Consider the following 20,343-nt stretch of genomic DNA (forward strand, 5'->3'; position numbering starts at 1 on the left):
ATCGCTTCCAAAATTAAAACCACCATACTGGAAAAAGAACAAATGCCCGGTACTGCAATAAGCTGTCAAAACAAACTATGGTACTTAACATTGGTAAAGGTGAAGTAGCAACGTCAGTCATGTTGAATACTGACAAACACTTCGAAAAAACACTGGGCAAAAAATAACTCGTATTTGCGGGCAAGTCCAAATCAGAAGGATGTAAGATGGCGCTGGTGTCGGGCGTCGGTGGGATGGCTCAGGTTGGTGCGGTTGAGACCGCTGTTGCGGCTCACCCCTCGTGAATATTGACGAAGGAATACTCTAAATGGAAGACGACCTGTGAATAGTGGCTTTCACACGCCCTTTCTTTATACACGACGCCCTTAGGGGTGATCGCGCGAGGGGAGTAACCTCTGCATTCCATACTTTAACTTTCTCTGGTATATTTGGAAGTTATCTATATCAGAAAAGTGACAAGAAGGACTTTTCACCGGCGAACACAGGTCAACCCAGAAAAATTATCTAATTTAGCTGTCAGATGTTTCAAATAAAATTTATATAAAAATTACAATAGGTTAAAGAACCCATAAACAAAACATGAGTGCCAACAGCCCAAGATTATGTAACCTACCTCATCTGCAAAAAAAAAGCCAAAATTCTTTATATACATTACATTATACCTCAGGAGTTAAAATTATTTTATACAGTTGGTTGATGGACCAATGACGTGCCAAGAATTTACTAATTTTTAATAGGACTTACAACATCTTCAGATATTCCTTTTATGTGGTCAGACCTAAAATTAGCTCTCCTCATTCTCTTATACCGTTTACTCTCTTCCTAAAGTTCCATCAGGTCTAGGTCTTCATCTATCCCTTATTTTTCACATTTACTGAATTTTCACTTGGGTCTTTTTCCGGCCACTTCCATATTTACTGTTCTTCTGATTAAATGTTCCCCATCCCTTCTTGTCACATATCTAACCCCTTTCCTGGACACCACAACTCTTCACAAAATTCTTGTCTGTAAGATAATCTTGTCATCACACTTCAGCCATGAATATTAATATTCTAAGGTCTCATCAATGCAAAATCTCTTTCATTTCCATTGCTATTACCCAGATTCCTGATGTGTAGAGTAGTAAAGGGTATATGGAAAAATCTTGAGTTTTACTCTCTCCACAAATGGATTTAAGAAATGCAAGGGTTTTGGCAACAGAAGGAATTGAAATAAATATAGAATTCAAGGCTCTAAGAAATGATCTTGATTCTCTTATGTGATGTGAACCATCAGAAACCCTACTGAATGGTGCTCTAAAAGCAAAACTTGAAGAGTCAGACAAGAGTTCAACACTGGGAAATTTAGGCTCACTTTCTGCCTTCGCTCGTAGATTTACGGACCTTCTGAGATTACACAAAAGCTAAAGATGACAAGAACTTCTGAAGCTCCTCTACTGTATATCCAAACTACACTCGTCGCGGGCTGGAGTGGTATTATTGTCATCATCCCCATTATAAACGCAAACCTAGTCGTCTTCGGTATTACCCTTAAACTAAAAGTTAGTTTTCTTAAAGTTTCAAACTTTTAATGGGACCAGCAACTATCTCAGCATATTTTCCCATAAGAGGTTAAGTAATCCCTACACATTCTTCCCAAGTGTTGTATAAATCACAATTTTAACACTAACATGAGACACAAAAATAACGTATGTCATGAATCGCAAGAAAAAATTCCTTCGAACGATCTGTGCAGTAACTACAAACAAATCCAGAAAACATGGCTTATAATCACTAATAACCAAAATAACACTCATAATCTGGAGAATTTTCAGTGGAGTAAAATCGACTTGCTACAGCAAAATCGACAGAGAAACTGGAAGATAAAACACGGTACAGCCTATCCACATCGTGGTTTAACTTTAAAGGTTTAAAGGCCGCTCATGAATGGCAGAGGCAAGGGACAGTAACATTGCCCTATCAAACAGGACAATGCCCAAAACACTGAGCATATGATCAGTGGCCAAGCCCCATCTCCATCCAAGCTAGGACCAGGGAGGGACAGGCAATGGCTGCTGATGACTCGACAGATAAGACCTATAGGCTCCCCCAAACCCCCCATCCTTACCTCACAAGGATGGTGAGATTGCAGCGACCAAAGGGACAAACAAGTTTGAGTGGGACCCGAGCCCCAGTCTGGCAATCACCAGGCAGGGACATTACCGCATCGGCCACCACAACCCTATTGCCATTAGTTGCTAGATTGTCTTGATACTATACTAGAGGCCTAAGCCTATTGAGAGGAAAGAAATTAGAAATGTTTTAACTTAATGTCGTGGTTGTTTTAAACACGTCCCTGTTACATACACGATATCTCTCGGGATAGTTGCTCCAGGGGTTAGAACCCTGTGATACCTCTACAGGTAAAAATCTCTGGTATATCACTCACATGACGACATGGCTATATAACCAAAAAATAGATATTTCCTATGTCAAAATCCCTTTTTTGCAGTTTATGTGGATATAAACAAGTTTTTAGAGAGAAGCAATATGAACATCAGGGAAAGTATATGGAAATAACATTGCAATTTCACTCTATTTCAACCATGATGCAACCACTACCTTTCTTACTGTTTCATACTCCAGTGTCTCTAAGGTTGGAGAAATTTCCATTTTCTAATATCTGTCTTACCAAAACAGTGTATTCAAAATAGCAATAGTGTGTTCTTTACAACTCTACATAACAAGTTTGATTATGAAATAAAAGATTACTAAGCTCTATTCATCAGATTTTTCATCAACCATATATCTTGAGCACTAGTTCTAATTTCTGTCTTACACTTACCACTTGTCATCCATTTTCATGTGCATTCATGGAGTTAGCAACATAAATAGCAGCGTGTGAGAGCACCATTGGTTGAAAATTCCAGAGGAAGTACAGTAGGCACTTGGCTAAAAGAACCTTCCAAGCATTAGGAAAAAAAAAAAAAGAAAAAAATAAAGGTTCTTCACTTATACAGTATCAGTAACTTCTTCATCACCAAACTGTAACAAATACTAAGCTCCCCTATCGAAGCCTTAATTTATTTTATAGGATGTTGAAAAACTTTTCGGGGGAAGAAAACTTTTGTCACTCAAATTTTCTAAAAAAAATACCTTTGAGCAGTTTTATATGTTTCTTAGCGCAAGTAAAACAAACTTACATGAAAGTTAAGCATTACACAGCTTTACTAATCTTTTATCACTATGAAAAACTTGAAAAAATGTATAGAAATCCCTGTACTTACCCAAAGGAAACATTGTATGTTTAAGAGACTTCTGCGGTATCTGACTTAGGTAAAAAGTCTGATCTTTCCACCTGTCTATTCCTTGAAGTAACCTTGCACCTACATGAAAATAAAATTAAATAAATTTAATAGAGAATTTTCTATGCTCTAGCTTAATAAAAAATGATGATCAATTACCCTAAAAAAATCAAATCACTCTCCATTATTATTATTATTATTATTGTAAGCCAATAAGGATTTTATTCAGCTGACTACCCAGTCAGACCAATTTTACATCACATTCCAACTGTTGGAAGGCAAGAACGCCTATCCAATCTTTGGAGACCGCTTTTCTATCATCAAAACTACTTTATTCTGGACATTGTCTATGACAATAACGAAAAGGGAGAAAATATTTAATCTTTTAAAAGTTATAAGGTAATTGTTTCATGAAAACCCAACACTTATAGTCTTTGTATATCCTAGGCACCTATCTATGCCTTTTGTAAGCAAATGAAAGCCTCCCTTTTCCCGTAGTCTGGCCTATCAGCTATGAACAAGAAGGGGATAGTAAGCAAGAAATTTTACATTTGTAGAAGGCTTGTTGGAAGAAATTAACTGAGCAAGAGGGGGCAGAGCAGGAAATTTCATATTCATAAAAGGCTTGTTGGAAAGAAATAAATGAGCCAGAGGGGACAGTAAGCAAGAAGTTTTATATTTGTAGAAGGCTTGTTGGAAGAAATTAACTGAGCAAGAGGGGGCAGTAAGCTGGAAATTTTAAATTTGTATAAGGCTTCTTGGAAGAAATTATCTGAGCAAGAGGGGACAGTAAGCAGAAAATTTTGTATATGTAGAAGGTGTGTTGGAAGAAATTAACAAGTTATTTTATTTCACCACAAACTCATTACTGAATTGCAATTCAGGTGGATAGGTAAAGCTGCAATTGCCCAATAATAGTTGATATTCTAGTGGAGTCTCTGTGATAGCTGATGTTTCGGTTAGTCCATGTGATAGATGATTCCCGTAAAATACATTGCGATATCTACGGAATCTGAAAGCATCTAAAACTCCAAAGGAGAATAGGAAGCCAAAACATGAATGAGGAACAGTGGTGAGTATTTGAAATACAAGAAATTTGTAACTATAACACTCCATGGCAAGCTGACCTTTTGTGTAAGACTTGAGGCTAATATCCCAGTCAAGTCTACATTTGAAAGTCTCACTATGGAAATGGAATGAAGAATAAGACATAAAATCTAATTGGTTTGCCAAGAACTGTCCTTCTAAAGCCATTAATATCTATCCTGCCGCAATCCTAAGAACAAGTCCAAGCATCTGTGAGCTAAATTGGAGCTGAAATTTTCAGGTTACACAAAAAATTCTATTGGCTGAAAGGAATCTTCATTGACCAAATACCTAACGGGAAGAATGAGACCTTTCTTTTTCATATTACTTAAATTGTTTTGTCAGCAATAGTACATTAGCATAATACGAAATTTGTTCACTTTGTGAATACAGTACACAGAACACTAAGATTTCATATCTTAATGAAGAGGACATGTGACTAATTATTAGAGAAAACTGGAGATACATTTTTTTGCATGACAACCTCACCTATCATCTACTACTAACATACTGTATTTCCTTTGACCAACAATTTGACTGAGTTTATCCCTATACTTGAGTGAGTAATAACAGAGTTATTAATTTGCAAGGGGCGGTATTTTTAGTTCAACGGCTCAATAGCCGTACTGGCGAGTATCTTAACATTATTTCGATCATCTATCACTTAGTTAAACTAGTTTTTACTCCACCATGGCTTAGTTCACTTGCATTCTAACATTATTTCATTGATCCTCTCCATTGGCAAGTGGTATATGGATGTGTTCTGCATGTCAGCTGCATGAGCAACTATTTGATTGCCCTGTCAGACTAAAGAGGTATCAGACTGTCGAATGGACACCAAATTACAAAAATACTGACATAAGAATGGAAACCTTCAAAGTAAAATAAAATATGATAAAATTTGCATTTCTTTCCACTACATAATTTGTTAAGGATAATTCTAGTTACCCTATAAAGGAAGTTAAATACCAACTAATTACCTCCACCAACAAAGTTAGGAGGAGGTTATGTTTTATCCCCTGTTTGTGAACAGCTTCTTGGCCACAATTTTAATCGTAGAGAAATGAAACTTGTAGGGATTAACTGTTATGTAAAAAGCTGGAAATTATTAAATTTTGGAAGGTCAAGGTCGCGGTCCAGCAAAATGTCCAATTCATGTAATCAGCCATATGTTTGGACATCGTTGTCACAAAGACTTTAAACTTGGTTCATATTTGAGTGTATGAAAATCCAAGCCAATTCATACATGTTAAGGTCACAGTCAAGGTCAAACAAAAGGTCGAGAAATAAGCTGACGTGGCGGAGGTCTACACTCTCCTGAATGCCACTCTAGTTCTTACCTTTATCTGGGTCATAATATTGAAGATCTTCTCCAAAAGAATTTCGAGCATAATGTCCAGTTGCTATGATTTCTGTGTTGTGGACATCCTGTGCATGCTGAAGGAACGTTGAGAATTTCATATTCTTATTGCACAATATATCAGGATTGGGTGTAAAACCTGCCTTATACTCTTCAAGCATGTACCTGCGTTGGAAAAATTACCATTAATAAACAATGACTTGAGAGAAAATAAATGACTGATTAATCATAAATACAGAAAGTTCTCAACATGCCTTCGATTCTCAGCAACAAAAGTCAACGAATAGTCCCGTTCATATTGTGAAGGTCATCTTGCTTGCTGCAATAAATGATATAATATAATTTTATTACAGTACGTATTTCATCATGAACTTTTTATTCAATATCTTTATGATTTCAGTTGGATTTGTACATATATCTCCAAATGTTTGTAAGTTGAGGACCTTAATGCAATTGCATAAAAGACAGACAGAAATGTTATTTTCATTATAAAATAAATTTTTTAACATACCTGGTAGTTATATACATATAGCTTACGTCCCTGACGTCACGGCAGAAAATTCAAAACTCGCGCCAATCGCCGATTGGATAGCCAGGTGTACCACCTGTCCGCCCCTAGCGAGGTACCTTGAAACCATTCCGTGAATCCTCATATCTTCCATGCCTCTAGTCTCTAGAGGGGAGGAGGGTGGGAATTTAATTATATATAACTACCAGGTAAGTACTACAGGTATGTTCAAAAATTTATTTTATAATGAAAATAACATTTTTAAACATAAGACTTACCTGGTAGTTATATATATAGCTGATTAACACCTTTGGTGGAGGGTTAGAGACAGTCAATATAGTTGGAATTCTGCTAAGAGTTAATACAAAACAAGCTTAAGGGTTCGTACCTGATAAGGAAGCTGACTTCAATGATTCTCTGCCATTATGTCCGCTTTCCTTATGAGATCCAGCGATCCACCCAGGGGGCTGAAGATCTCTAGGAGCTGTCAAACCAGTGTACAAACTTCTATGTGACAGAGCCTCCTCTAATACCCAGTTCCGGGCGGTCTCAAGGAACAAAACTGACCACCTGACCAAATCAATGATTGCCGAAGACTGTCGCAATCTCCACAAGACAACCATAAAAACCAAATTAAAAGTTCCAAGAGAAGAAAAGGTATTAGGATTATGGGAATGTAGTGGTGGATCCTTCCCCACTACTGCACTCGCTGCTACGAACGGTCCCAGAGTGTAATAGTCCTCATGAAGAGTCTGGACACTTTTCAAATAGTGTGAAGCAAACACAGATTTGCTCCTCCAAAAGGTTGTGTCCATAATGCTCTGCAACGATCTATTTTGTTTGAAGGCCACTGAGGTTGCTACAGCTCTAACTTCGTGAGTCCTGACCTTTAAAAGTCTTAAGTCTGTCTCACTGCAATGTGCATGAGCCTCTCTTATTAAAAGTCTGATGAAAAAAGACGGCATTCTTTGACATCTGCAAGGAAGGCTTCTTGACCAAGCACCACAGGGCTTCCGACTTGCCTCGCAGCTCCTTCGTTCTGTCCAGGTAGAACTTTAGGGCTCTTACTGGGCATAGGACTCGATTTAACTCTTCGCCAACCACACTCGAAAGATTTGGAATCTCAAAAGCCTTAGGCCAAGGTTGAGAAAGGCGTTCATTCTTGGCGAGAAAGCCCAACTGCAAAGAGCAGACAGCTTTGTTATTTCGAAAACCCACGTTTTTACTAACGCATGAATTTCACTAACTCTCTTGGCTGTTGCCAGACTAACCAAGAAAAGGGTTTTCATCGTGAGGTCCTTAAGAGACGTAGAGTGCAAGGGCTCAAACCTGTCACTCATAAGGAACTCCAGGACTATATCCAGATTCCAAGCTGGTGAATCCTGGTGACGTTGCTTTGATGTATCAAAAGATTTAAGAAGTTCGTGTATGTCCTTATTATTCGAAAGGTCCAAGTCTCTGTGCCTGAATACAGTTGCCAACATACTCCTGTATCCCTTGATGGTGGATGAAGAAAAATTTGGCTTCCTTCGCAGGAATAAAAGGAAGTCAGCAATCTGAGTTACAGAGGTACTGGATGAGGAAAGAGTTGACTCTGCACCATTCTCTAAAAACCTCCCACTTGGATTGATAGACCCTGATGATCGAAGCTCTTCTTACTCTTGCAATAGCTCTATCTGCCTCCTTCGAAAAGCCTCTAGCTCTTGTGAGTTTTTCGATAGTCTGAAGGGCAGTTAACTGAAGATTTTGGAGACTTTGATGGTGCCCTTCCAAGTGGGGTTGTTTGGGTAAATCTACTCTTAATGGAAGGCTTCTTGGAGTGTCCACCATCCATTCCAGTACCTCTATGAACCATTCTCTTGAGGGCCAAAAGGGGCTACTAGCGTCATTCTGGTCCCTTCGCTTGACACAAACTTTTGTAACACCTTGTAAAGGTCACGTTTACCTGGACGCTCGGAGCTTCACGCTGTTGAACACTAGACGCGTCTGGTCACTTGACACTCACTGTCACGACTTGCTACTTGACGCCTGGCGTCACGTTTGCATTCGGGTTCAAGATTATTCCCACTTTCCTTATAAGGAACAGTTTTAGGACATTTAACAGGGGAGACGTCCAAACGTTCGTCTTCAAATGTCTCACGACTCACCGCCTTGCGCCGCTTGGCGTCCAGAAAGGAAGCTTCCTGACGCCCAGGATCCAGACACGCTACGCTTTTACTGTCTGTAGCTTGGTAGCTTTGCATAAATGATGAAAGTCTTTGCTGCATCTCTTGCAGCATATTAAGATTCGGGTCAACCTGGGATACAGGTGACACTACGTCAATCACAGGTTCGCTCTCCACGCCGCTCACAGAACGCTTAGAGCGTCCAGAGGGTGATAACTAATCTGCTGGTGGAGGAGGAGCATGAACTAAGGTCATGCCTGGTTCAGACAACTGCCCAACAACTGGACGATTCTTTACAGAATCCAACGTCCTAGCAGGACATTTGGCAGGCGAGCTCTCTTCGGTGGAAGGAAAACGCTTTGGATTGCTCCAATGGCTACAACCAGGAACTTGCGGTGTCCTGGTAGGACGTTGGTTGACATTATCCAATTTCCTCTTAAGAGGTCTGGACGCTTGACGCCAGCCTCTTTTAGGAACCGCTTCATCCGAGGATGAAGAAAACACCTTAACCTCACCTTTCCTATGGTGAGGGTGAACGTCCTGGGAAACGTCAACAGGAACGCTCGAGGGGACGTCTGCTCGGGAGCTAAAGCCTCTCGTTTCCTTTCGTCGTTCAACATTCCTTATCCCAGGGGTTGGGGAGCTTGGAAGAGGTCTAAGACTAGGAGAACGACAAGCCCGAGCAAGGGCACCCTCCACTGCACTAAACACGTTCACTACACTTCTAGCACTGTCACTTTTAAGCTGTTTCACGTCGGACCTTAATTGCGTCCTGTCCGCTACGATAGATTCAACCTTCGCGCCCAACGCTTGAATAGCCAACATCATATCTTTAAGCATAGGCTCATTAGCAGTAACCGTAGTGGGATCAGAAACAACCACTACAGAGGAAGGAATAGGTTCGGTGACATGGGAAGAGGAAAAGTCTCTGGAAGAGTGAGAAGAACTACGCCTCAACCTATCTCTTTCTAATTTACGCGTATAGCGATCAAACTCTAGCCACTCATGCTCAGATAATAGAATGCATTCGTCACACCTATTATCCAACTCACATACCTTACCTCTGCATTTAACACAGAGCAAATGTGGATCAATTGAGGCCTTAGCCAAACGGGTCTTACACCCACTCACACACACACTCTAAAAGTTAAGGGGGGGGTGGCCATTTTGAAAAATTTGTAAGAGAGATCAACAAGCAAGGGTCAAAATATCAAAATCCAAACATAAATCAAGAGTATCCAATAGCAAATCCAAACAAGCGAGAGTCAAAACCAAATTATTGTACATCACCAAAGAAGCAGCAATAATATCAGGTAATTAGCGAGGAGAATATCCAACGAATGCCGCTAGCGGCGGCAGGGAAGATATATGAGGATTCATGGAATGGTTTCAAGGTACCTCGCTAGGGGAGCACAAGTGGTACACCTGGCTATCCAATCGGCGATTGGCGCGAGTTTTGAATTTTTTGCCGAGACGTCAGGGACGTAAGCTATATATATAACTACCAGGTAAGTCTTATGTTTAAAATATAGAAGTAAAGCAGGCATTGAGTAAAATGAAGTACGGTAAAGCACCAGGCCCATCAAAGTTTCAAATTCAAATGGTCAAGATACTATAGACAGAGGGGGATGAATGTATGGTGGATTTATTGAGAGCAATATGGGAAGAAGAAATAATGCCTAAAGAATGGGAGGAGAGTCTAATAGTATCTATATTTAAGCAGAAAGATGACATCATGGAATGCGGTAACTAAAGGGGAAAAAGAAGACATACAGTAGGCTACCATTATCCAAAGTGGCTACAATCCCCCCCAAAATTAAGTGGAAACTTCCAGAAGTAAAGCAGACTAATTATGTTTCCACCCAACCAACATGCAAAGGTGCTATTATAGTATGCTATCTACCGTCGAATTTCTACTATAGTATGGTATCTACCACAAAGTATGTTATCTACCGTCAATGTTAATCCTCCTGTTTGATGAGGATTATCAAACAGATTACTTACCACCAGTATGTTATCCTCATTGGACTTTAATGATAGTTTAATAATATTTATTGGCAGGACAATATGGGTGCATAATTATAAGCAGTTTGTAGGGTAGAGTAGGGTAGGGTAGGTTAGGTTAGGTTAGGGTTGGGTTGGGTTAGGTTAGGTTAGGGTTGGGTTGGGTTAGGTTAGGTTAGGTTAGGTTAGGTTAGTTTATCAAGTCGGTAGCGATCCTCCTTGTTAGAGGCAGATTAGCAAGAACGTATCCTTAGGGACTGATGGTAGGTATCATACTATAGTCAGAAAGGGGTGGTAGATAGCAAAATCGGCGGTAGATAGCATACTATAATAGCACCCATGCAAATACAGTACATAGGAGAATTGTCGGACGACGCCGTGATCAGAACCATACAGTTTATTACTCCCTGTATTGCCAAGAGTCTCTTGACCCTATCCCAACACATTAAATCCAGTCTACCTCAAGTGTAATTGCTGTTGTTATTATTACATACATAGACATATACCAAGGCACTTCCCCCAATTTTGGGTAGCCAACATCAAACAAATGAAAAAAAGGGGACCTTATTATTATTATTATTATTATTATTAACTAGATAGGCTACAACCCTAGTTGGAAAAGCAGGATGCTATAAGCCCAAGGGCTGCAACATAGATAAATAGCCCAGAGAGGAAAGGAAATAAGGAAATAAATAAACTACATGATTAGTAATAACTGATATAAAAATCTATTTTTGGGTGAGATAGCCATGTCGTCCTGATGGAAGGTTCCTTTAAGTAGCTTCCTAGGGTATATTTGACTACAGTACAGTGATATTCCCAGAGAATTTACCTTAAGGTCTCCAGAATTCTAACTCCTGGCGCAAATACCCCTAAAGTATCCCTTTAGGGATATCGCATAATATCAGAGGACGTATTCTTGACATGCCACATAGCAATCTTCACCCCGAATAGCGTTTACGCTTCGAGGGGGAAAGTGGCAAAAAACGAAGGGGAGCCGTTAATAAGGTACCCTTCCTCCGTTACTATTTGCGTATCTAGATGGCGCCATCATCGTCGCCATGTTTATTCCTTGTAGCGTTGAGCAAGGTGCTACAGATATAGTAGATTCGCGAGGGATTTGCCAAGGCCTTTTCATAAAACGGAGGGCTGGTCCATCAAGACGACATGGCTATCTCACCCAAAAATAGATTTTTCACTTTGCTCAAAATCCTTTTTTTGGGTTCAGGCCAAGTAGTCCTGATGGAAGATTACCAGAGCATTAATGTATCTGTGGATTTCCTATTGTGCCTTAACCTCAAGACAATATTTCCTTGGTCACTCAGACCTTAGAGACATATGACGTTACTGTTATACGTCATTACTTGTAATCATGAACTATATTAGTGCTTCCTGCCCCCTACAGGGAAGAGTCATACCAGACTCAGGAAAAAGTCTCGAGGTTTGCATATTCCATATGAACAAACCTAGCAACAAAAGGTACTGTACTCGTAGTAGTACGGGAGGAAGGGTAACCTTGATAACGGCTCCCCTTCTATTTTTGCCACTTTCCCCCTCGAAGCGAAAACGCTATTCGGGGTGAAGATTGCTATGTGTCGTATCAAGATATACGTCCCCTGATATTATGCGATATCCTTAAGAGAAATTTCAAGGATATTCGTGCCAGGAGTTAGAATTCTGGAGACCTAAAGGTAAATTCTCTGGGAATATCACTGTAGTCAAATAACCCTTTGGAAGCTACTTATAGGAACCTTCCATCAGGACGACATGGCTTGAGCCCAAAAAAAGTGCATGACAATAAGTAGACATAGGTGACATCCCGTCACATCACTCCCAACACATCTACATTCTTCTACTTCATCCATAACAGAATGAAACAAGCACAAACAAATACAATAAAATACAAAAAACATATAACAGAAGACAGAATGTCCAATAGCTCTAATAAACAAGGTTGCACGTTTTGCTGCAGTAACAGAGATATGGTAACAGAATGGCAACTACGGAAAAAGTTGAAGTATGCAGACAGTTCAAAGGATAGGGTACATCCAATTCATGCATCCACTTGCCACCACCTATCTACTTTCTCAAAAACATTTCTACTCTCGTAGGGCCACACATTAATCAATCAAATCATAAATACTTACGTAAATACATCATTCCAATATTCTTTAACAAAATTCACTTCTTGAAATGGTATATTGAGACGACGGCAAATCCATTCTGCATCTTCAGCATCAGTATCACTCTGGCAGTGACCTTTTTCATCTTTGATATCCCAGTTGCGCATGAAAACGCCAATGACCTCATAACCTGTGAAAGTATAACTTTGAAAATCAGTGAACTTGAATAACTTAAAAAATCAATTAAATGACTATGCTGTAAAGGAAATGCTTCATGTTGAGAAAAATACAAATTTGAAAAATTTCAAATGGAATTCCAAGGATCGATAATAAATTTGATCAACAATTAAAAAACATTTATTTGGAAAATCCCATCAATCTTATCATGATAACATTCAAGCCTGCAATAGTAACTTGACTCTTATGTCTTTTGTTAACCCTTTTACCCCCAAAGGACGTACTGGTACGTTTCACAAAACTCATCCCTTTACCCCCATGGACGTACCGGTACGTCCTTGCAGAAAACTGCTATTTAAATTTTTTTTTGCATATTTTTGATAATTTTTTGAGAAACTTCAGGCATTTTCCAAGAGAATGAGACCAACCTGACCTCTCTGTGATGAAAATTAAGGCTGTTAGAGCAATTTAAAAGAAATATACTGCAAAATGTGCTTGAAAAAAAATAACCCCTGGGGGTTAAGGGTTGGAAATTTCCATATAGCCTGGGGGTAAAAGGGTTAATATAAAAATAAGAAGCGAACTCAAAACACTAGCGCCACCTGGACTAGCAGGCATAAATTCACCAATCATTTCATATTTTGTGAGTATGTCAAACTGGCAACATCTATACTGTATAAAGTGCTCCTCAACCAGTTTTTTACCAAGATCTATCATATTCTAACTGATAGCTAATACTTCCAAGCTTTTTCAACCTCTCTTGTGTCTCTAAGTGAAAAAAGTGTGAAAGATAGTGCTAGAATACAATCACTGTACTTCATCTTATCAAGTGTTCCAGTTAACTATAGTCAATTTCTTTTAGCGATGCAGATTTGCACCGACTCGCAGCGGTGCCCTTTTAGCTCGGAAAAGTTTCCTGATCGCTGATTGGTTGGAAGAGATAATTCTAACCAATCAGCGATCAGAAAACTTTTCCGAGCTAAAAGGGCACCACTGCGAGTCGGTGCAAATCTGCCTCGATAAAAGAAATGGACTATAGTAACATGTAAGTAATTACTGTGCAAATTCCTACATTTAACTCATGATTATTATCGTTGTTTTTATTGATTAACAATAGCTATGAACAATCATTCAAGTAGATAAAAGTAGATAAGTAGAATTTCATGCACTTGAACCCCCCTCCATTTTTATTTCTGGTGATGAACAAATGGCTCCGTAGAAAATGGGATGGAAACCCCCCTTTTCTATGTATCCGGAATTCCTGGCAAACAAAAGCTCCTGTTTTAACAGTGTTTTCTTATTGTTACTCGGTTTTGATTACGGTAACTGTTTTGTTTTTAAGATGACTTTTTTATGACGATGACTGATTTAAAAGATTTATAAAAGTTTATTTAAATATCAACACAATTAGATATGTAGGCTACACTATATTTTAAGGTGTTGCGTACGTAATTAATAATGATACCTAAACTAAAGCTATAGCTTTTCAGTTAGGGTAGTCGACCCACCATAACTCAAAAACCATGGATTTCCGACAGGAATCTTTATCAAAAACGTTCAAAACACCACAAAATACATAACAAACCAGTATCATTTTCTACAAACCGTTTACAGGTATTGCACCATTCAATAATCTTACCTTAAGGAATATGCCACGCTAAACAGTATACTGTATCTTAATCTGTTGGACGGTCTATTAAATTTCTTATTCCTGATCTGGATATTAATCTCTGGCACTGTCCTTCAATTAGTTCATTATGCATGTTGCATAAGATTTTTTATAATTCTGACCATCCTTTACATACAGATCTTCCCGGACAGTTACATCCTGTTCGTAATACTAGGCAGGCAGTTAATTCTAATAGTCAGGCCTTCTCCATCATGAGGCTCAATACTACACAGTACTCTAGAAGTTTTATTCCAGCTGTGACCAAGTTGTGGAATGATCTTCCAAATTGGGTAGTTGAATCAGTAGAACTTCAAAAGTTCAAAGCTGCAGTAAATTTTTTTATGTTGAACAGGCCGACATAAGTCTTTTTATAGTTTATATATGACCTATCTGTTTCAATGTGGTTAATGTATTTTAAATATGACAAATTCTTAAATAATTTGTATTTTTCCTAACTATACAAACCTTAGCTATTTATTAGGGGGTTATACTTTTGGCGGAGCTGAAATGACGAGCCATCAAAATTTAGTGAGGGTTAACTACCCACACCACTAGTTAGCGGGGATAGGGGGGTTAGCTTGCTACCACTCCCATTCACACACCTGTGATTTAGTCACTTTTCTTGGAGCTTGGAGGTAAGATTTCAAGGGGGATAGGGATGGCGGGCAAGTTTGTATAAATAGCTAAGGTTTGTATAGTTAGGAAAAATACAAATTATCTACGAATTTGTCATTTGTTCCGTAACTGGAATACAAACCACGCTATCTATTAGGGGTGACTCACCCATTAGGAAGGGTGGACGTCCCTGCCAATCTGGCTTTTGGCTTTGCCCGGGGGCTCCTTACCCGAGTATGTTAGTACTCAAAGATAAGGAGTCCCTGCCCTCGCTAAAACCTTGCTACGCAAGGTCCGCGGCCTATGCAAGCTGTGTGTCAAGACGTGCAGAAATGATATTTTAATTATAAAATAAATTTTTGAATATACTTACCCGGTGAATATATAATAGCTGCTGCTCCAGCGGCTCGACAGAAAACACACACAAAAACTCGCGAGCGATCGCTATGAAGGTTGCGGGTGTGCCCACCAGCGCCAACTATCGGCCAGATACCGCATATACATGTAAACAGACCCAATTTTTCTCATTCCGCTGGGTCTCTATCGGGGAGGAAGGGGGGGGGCCTTTAATTTATATATTCACCGGGTAAGTATATTCAAAAATTTATTTTATAATTAAAATATCATTTTTAAATATTTAACTTAGCCGGTGAATATATAATAGCTGATTCACACCCATGGTGGTGGGTAGAGACCAGAGTTAATAAAGTTTACAGCGTACTGTATATGCTTAGAGTTTTTGACAGTTATATCATAACAAAACCCAAATATATAAAGGTACCTGGTAAGGAAGTTGACTTAGACGATTACTCTGCCTTATTAGTCTGTCTTCCTCACGAAGCCCAGCGATCCTCTTAGGATGCTGAAAGATTCCCAGGAGCTGAAGTATTAAGGGCTGCAACCCATACAACAGGACCTCATCAAACCCCTAATCTGGGCGCTCTCAAGAAATGACTTTGACCACCCGCCAAATCAACCAGGATGCGAAAGGCTTCTTAGCCTTCCGTACAACCCAAAAAACAATATTAAAAACATTTCAAGAGACAGATTAAAAAGGATATTGGAATTAGGGTAATGTAGTGGTAGAACCCTCACCCACTACTGCACTCGCTGCAACGAATGGACCCAGTGTGTAGCAGTCCTCGCAAAGAGTCTGGACATCTTTTAAGTAAAATGACGCGAAAACTGACTTGCTTCTCAAAAAGTCGCGTCCATAATACTTTGCAGAGATTTATTTTGCTTGAAGGCCACGGAGGTTGCTATAGCTCTAACTTTGTGCGTCTTAACCTTAAGCAAACATCGGTCTTTCTCATTCAAGTGAGAATGAGCTTCTCGTATTAAAAATCTGATAAAATATGACAAAGCATTCTTTGACATAGGCAATGATGGTTTCTTAACTGAGCACCATAATGCCTCAGATTTACCTCGTAATGACTTAGTACGAGCTAAATAGAACTTAATAGCTCTAACAGGACATAATACTCTTTCCAGTTCGTTGCCTACGATCTCTGATAAGCAAGGAATATCAAAAGATTTAGGCCAAGGACGAGAAGGCAGTTCATTTTTGGCCAGGAAACCAAGTTGAAGTGAACAAGCGGTTTTTTCTGTAGAAAAGCCGATGTTCTTACTGAAGGCATGAAGTTCACTGACCCTTTTAGCCGAAGCCAAGCACACTAGGAAAAGTGTCTTGAGGGTGAGATCCTTCAGGGAGGCTGAATGTAATGGCTCAAACCTGTCTGACATGAGGAACCTTAGGACCACGTCTAAGTTCCATCCAGGAGTTGCCAAACAACGTTCCTTAGAGGTCTCGAAAGACTTAAGGAGATCTTGGAGATCTTTATTGTTGGAAAGATCTAAGCCTCTATGTCGAAAGACCGAAGCCAACATGCTCCTGTAGCCCTTAATCGTGGGAGCTGAAAGGGAGCGAACCTTTCTCAGATGTAAAAGAAAATCTGCGATTTGGGCTACAGAGGTACTGGACGAGGACACAGATGCTGACTTGCACCAGTCTCGAAAGACTTCCCACTTCGACTGGTATACTCTAATGGTAGAAGCTCTCCTCGCTCTTGCAATCGCACTGGCTGCCTACTTCGAAAAGCCTCGAGCTCTTGAGAGTCTTTCGATAGTCTGAAGGAAGTCAGACGAAGAGCGGGGAGGCTTTGATGGACATTCTTTACGTGGGGCTGACGTAACAGATCTACCCTTAGAGGAAGACTTCTTGGAAAGTCTACCAGCCATTGAAGTACCTCGGTGAACCACTCTCTCGCGGGCCAGAGGGTAGCAACCAACGTCAACCTTGTCCCTTCGTGAGAGGCGAACTTCTGCAGTACCTTGTTGACTATCTTGAATGGTGGGAATGCATATAAGTCCAGAAGAGACCAATCCAGTAGAAACGCGTCTATGTGGATTGCTTCTGTATCTAGGACTGGAGAGCAATAGATTGGTAACCTTTTGGTCAACGAGGAGGCAAAGAGGTCTATGGTGGGTTGACCCCAAGTAGCCCAAAGACTCTTGCCCACGTCCTTGTGGAGGGTCCATTCCGTGGGTATCACCTGACCCCTCCGACTGAGACAGTCTGCCAAGACGTTCAAGTCCCCCTGGATGAATCTCGTCAACAGGGAGATGCCTCGATTTCTTGACCATAAGAGAAGGTCCCTTGCGATCTCGAGCAGCGTGAAGGAGTGTGTGCCTCCTTGCTTGGAGATGTACGCCAAAGCTGTGGTGTTGTCTGAGTTGACCTCTACCACTTAGTTTCGAAGAAGCTTTCGAATATCATCAAGGCCAAGTGGACTGCTAATAGCTCCTTGCCGTTGATGTGCATGCTCTTCTGACTTGAGGTCCACAGACCCGAACATTCCCGACCGTCCAGGGTCGCACCCCAACCCAAATCCGACGCGTCTGAGAACAACACGTGGTTTGGGTTCTTGACTGCTAGGGATAGTCCCTCTCTCAGACTGATATTGCTGTCCCACCATTTCAGGCATGCCTTTACTGGTTCGGAGACTGGGAATGATACCGTCTCTAACGTCTTGTCCTAGTTCCAGTGAGAGGCTAGATGGAACCAGAGAGGCAGAAGGTGTAGTCTCCCTAGTGAGACAAACTTCTCCAGGGATGAGAGAGTCCCTACGAGACTGTTCCAACTCCTGACTGAACAAACGTTTTCTTTTCAGCATTAGTTGGACTTCGAGCAGGGCTTGTTCTATTCGGTGGCAGACGGAAAAGCCCGAAAAAACTGGACTGCGAATCTCCATCCCCAAATATAGAATAATCTGGGATGGGATCAGTTGGGACTTTTAGGTTGACCAAAAGTCCCAACTCCCTGGCCAGACTCAACGTCCAATGTAGATCCTGCAGACAGCGAAGACTGGACGATGCTCTGAGAAGCCAGTCGTCCAAGTACAGGGAGGCTCGGATCCCCGATAGATGGAGGGATTTTGCCACATTCCTCATGAGCCTCGTAAACACGAGAGGAGCAGGACTGAGGCCAAAGCACAGGGCTCGAAACTGGTACCCCACATTCCTGTAAACAAACCTCAGAAACGGTTGGGAATCCGGGTGTATAGGAATGTGGAAGTATGCCTCCTGAAGGTCGAGAGAGACCATCCAGTCGCCTTCCATTAATGCTGTCAAGACAGCCTGGTAGACTTCATCGTGAAGTTTGTCTTGACAATGAACACATTGAGCGCACTTGCCTCTTACGTACTCCTGCAGTGAACATGGCTGCCAGATCATTGGAGCCATCCCTGAGGGACTTGTTCCTGCAGAGAACGTGGCTGTCAGATCATTGGAGCCATCCCTGAAAGCCTTGTTTATGCATGACATAATTGTACAGCAAAACTTCAAACGCTCGAAAAAACTCCTAACAGGAGATGGTCTAGCTCTGAAGTCGACCATAAAATCTTGGAGCGTCTCATGGCCAGGCGCCAGGGAGAGTCTATGAGGTTTGAGAAGTCTATCTGGGCAGAGGCAGGAACTCCCAAGCCAAGAACTTCTCCCGTGTCATATCAGACTCTCGCTCTATAAGCCAGCTTAAAAGTAGGGAAAGCAAAGGCTGTCTCCCCCAAACTTCTCCTGGTGATAAACCAGTCGCCTAACAAACGTAAAGCTCTCTTAGAAGAGCGAGAGAGCACTAGCTTATAAAACAACGGCTTCGAAGTAGCTAGGCCTAGTGTAAACTCTGACGTTTAGGCAAACGAGGAGCAGCAGTTACAAAAAGATCCGGACAAAGATCCTTAAAAATCAGCATGATTTATTTAAAGTCCATAGAGGGCTGAGCAGCTTTAGGCTCCTCTCCGTCTGACAGAGTCCTCAAGGGAATATCAGTAGGAGGGGGAACAGCAACTTCCTCATCTGAAGGAACCTTGTCCGACAATAGCCGAGTCTCAAGCAAGGGAGAGACCTGCCGTGGTGGCAATGCTTGACAAACAGAGTCCACACGCAAAGGAGCAACAGTAGCAGTCAAGGACGCTATGTCATGTAACTGCTTAAAGGACTGACCAGCAACAACCAACAGGTGCGGGAGGACGCTCGACGTCAACTCGAGACTGCCTTGACTGCCTAGACTGAGCAGTCAAAACAACTCTTGACTGCGGTGCTTGACGCTCAACGTCAAAACAAGTCTACTTCGCTGGTTGGCGAACGTCCTGAACGTCAACAAGAGCATGCGGCAGCGGCTGAACGTCCACAAGCGGCTGAAAGTCAACACTGGACTGCATCGAGTGAGGCTCTACAAAACGTGACTGACGTGACTTTGTAACGTCAACGTCAACAGGACGAGCAAAGGTTCGTTTGGGCGGCTGACGGCCAGGATCTCGATCAGCTAAGCGGCGAGGATCATCGTGAACCTGCTCAGCAGAATAGTCCTCCATAAGAGAGGCAAGCTTATTCTGCATGTCTTGCCGTACAACCCATTTAGGATCAACGGGAATGGTTGCGGTAAGAGACGAGGGTAACGTCTGTGACTGCAAAACCTTGCCTACAAAAAGACTCTCGGAGCCTGTGTTACGCTTTTGTTTAGGCGGCGAGCAGTCTTCCGATGACTGCATAGGGTCAGAGCTGTCCTAATAGTTAAAACCAGGACGCTGGACCTGTCCTGAAAGGACTGACTTTCGCTTAAAGGGCCTCGAAACCTTGTTCCACGGTTTCTTATGCAAAAAGCCTTCGGATGACGAGGAGAAAATCGTCTCGCTCGTCTTATGGTAGGGGCGGTGTTGATGAGACACGCCTGAAACCATAGAGGGAACGTTTGTTCGCTGATCAAGTCCTCTCGAACCCATAAGTCGTACGACATTACTTCTCCCCTGGGCTTGGGAGCTTGCAAGAGGTCTCGGACTAGGCGAACGACAGGCACGAA

The 20,343-nt window shown here is 41.2% G+C and overlaps 1 protein-coding gene across 1 annotated transcript in view; it reads right to left on the bottom strand.

Annotated features, from left to right (window-relative positions):
* The window catches only part of LOC137629618 (mitochondrial tRNA-specific 2-thiouridylase 1), a 50,715-nt gene that overhangs the window by 23,849 nt on the left and 6,523 nt on the right, over positions 1–20,343 (bottom strand). Inside the window, exons 2-4 of the mRNA XM_068361116.1 lie at positions 12,554–12,719; positions 5,710–5,894; positions 3,266–3,364 (exon numbers count right to left, since the gene is read on the bottom strand). Of these exons, the coding sequence (XP_068217217.1) occupies positions 3,266–3,364; positions 5,710–5,894; positions 12,554–12,719 (450 nt within the window). The remainder of the gene's footprint in view (positions 1–3,265; positions 3,365–5,709; positions 5,895–12,553; positions 12,720–20,343) is intronic.

The sequence above is a fragment of the Palaemon carinicauda genome, chromosome 2 (assembly GCF_036898095.1).
Source record: "Palaemon carinicauda isolate YSFRI2023 chromosome 2, ASM3689809v2, whole genome shotgun sequence".
Taxonomy (NCBI): domain Eukaryota; kingdom Metazoa; phylum Arthropoda; class Malacostraca; order Decapoda; family Palaemonidae; genus Palaemon; species Palaemon carinicauda.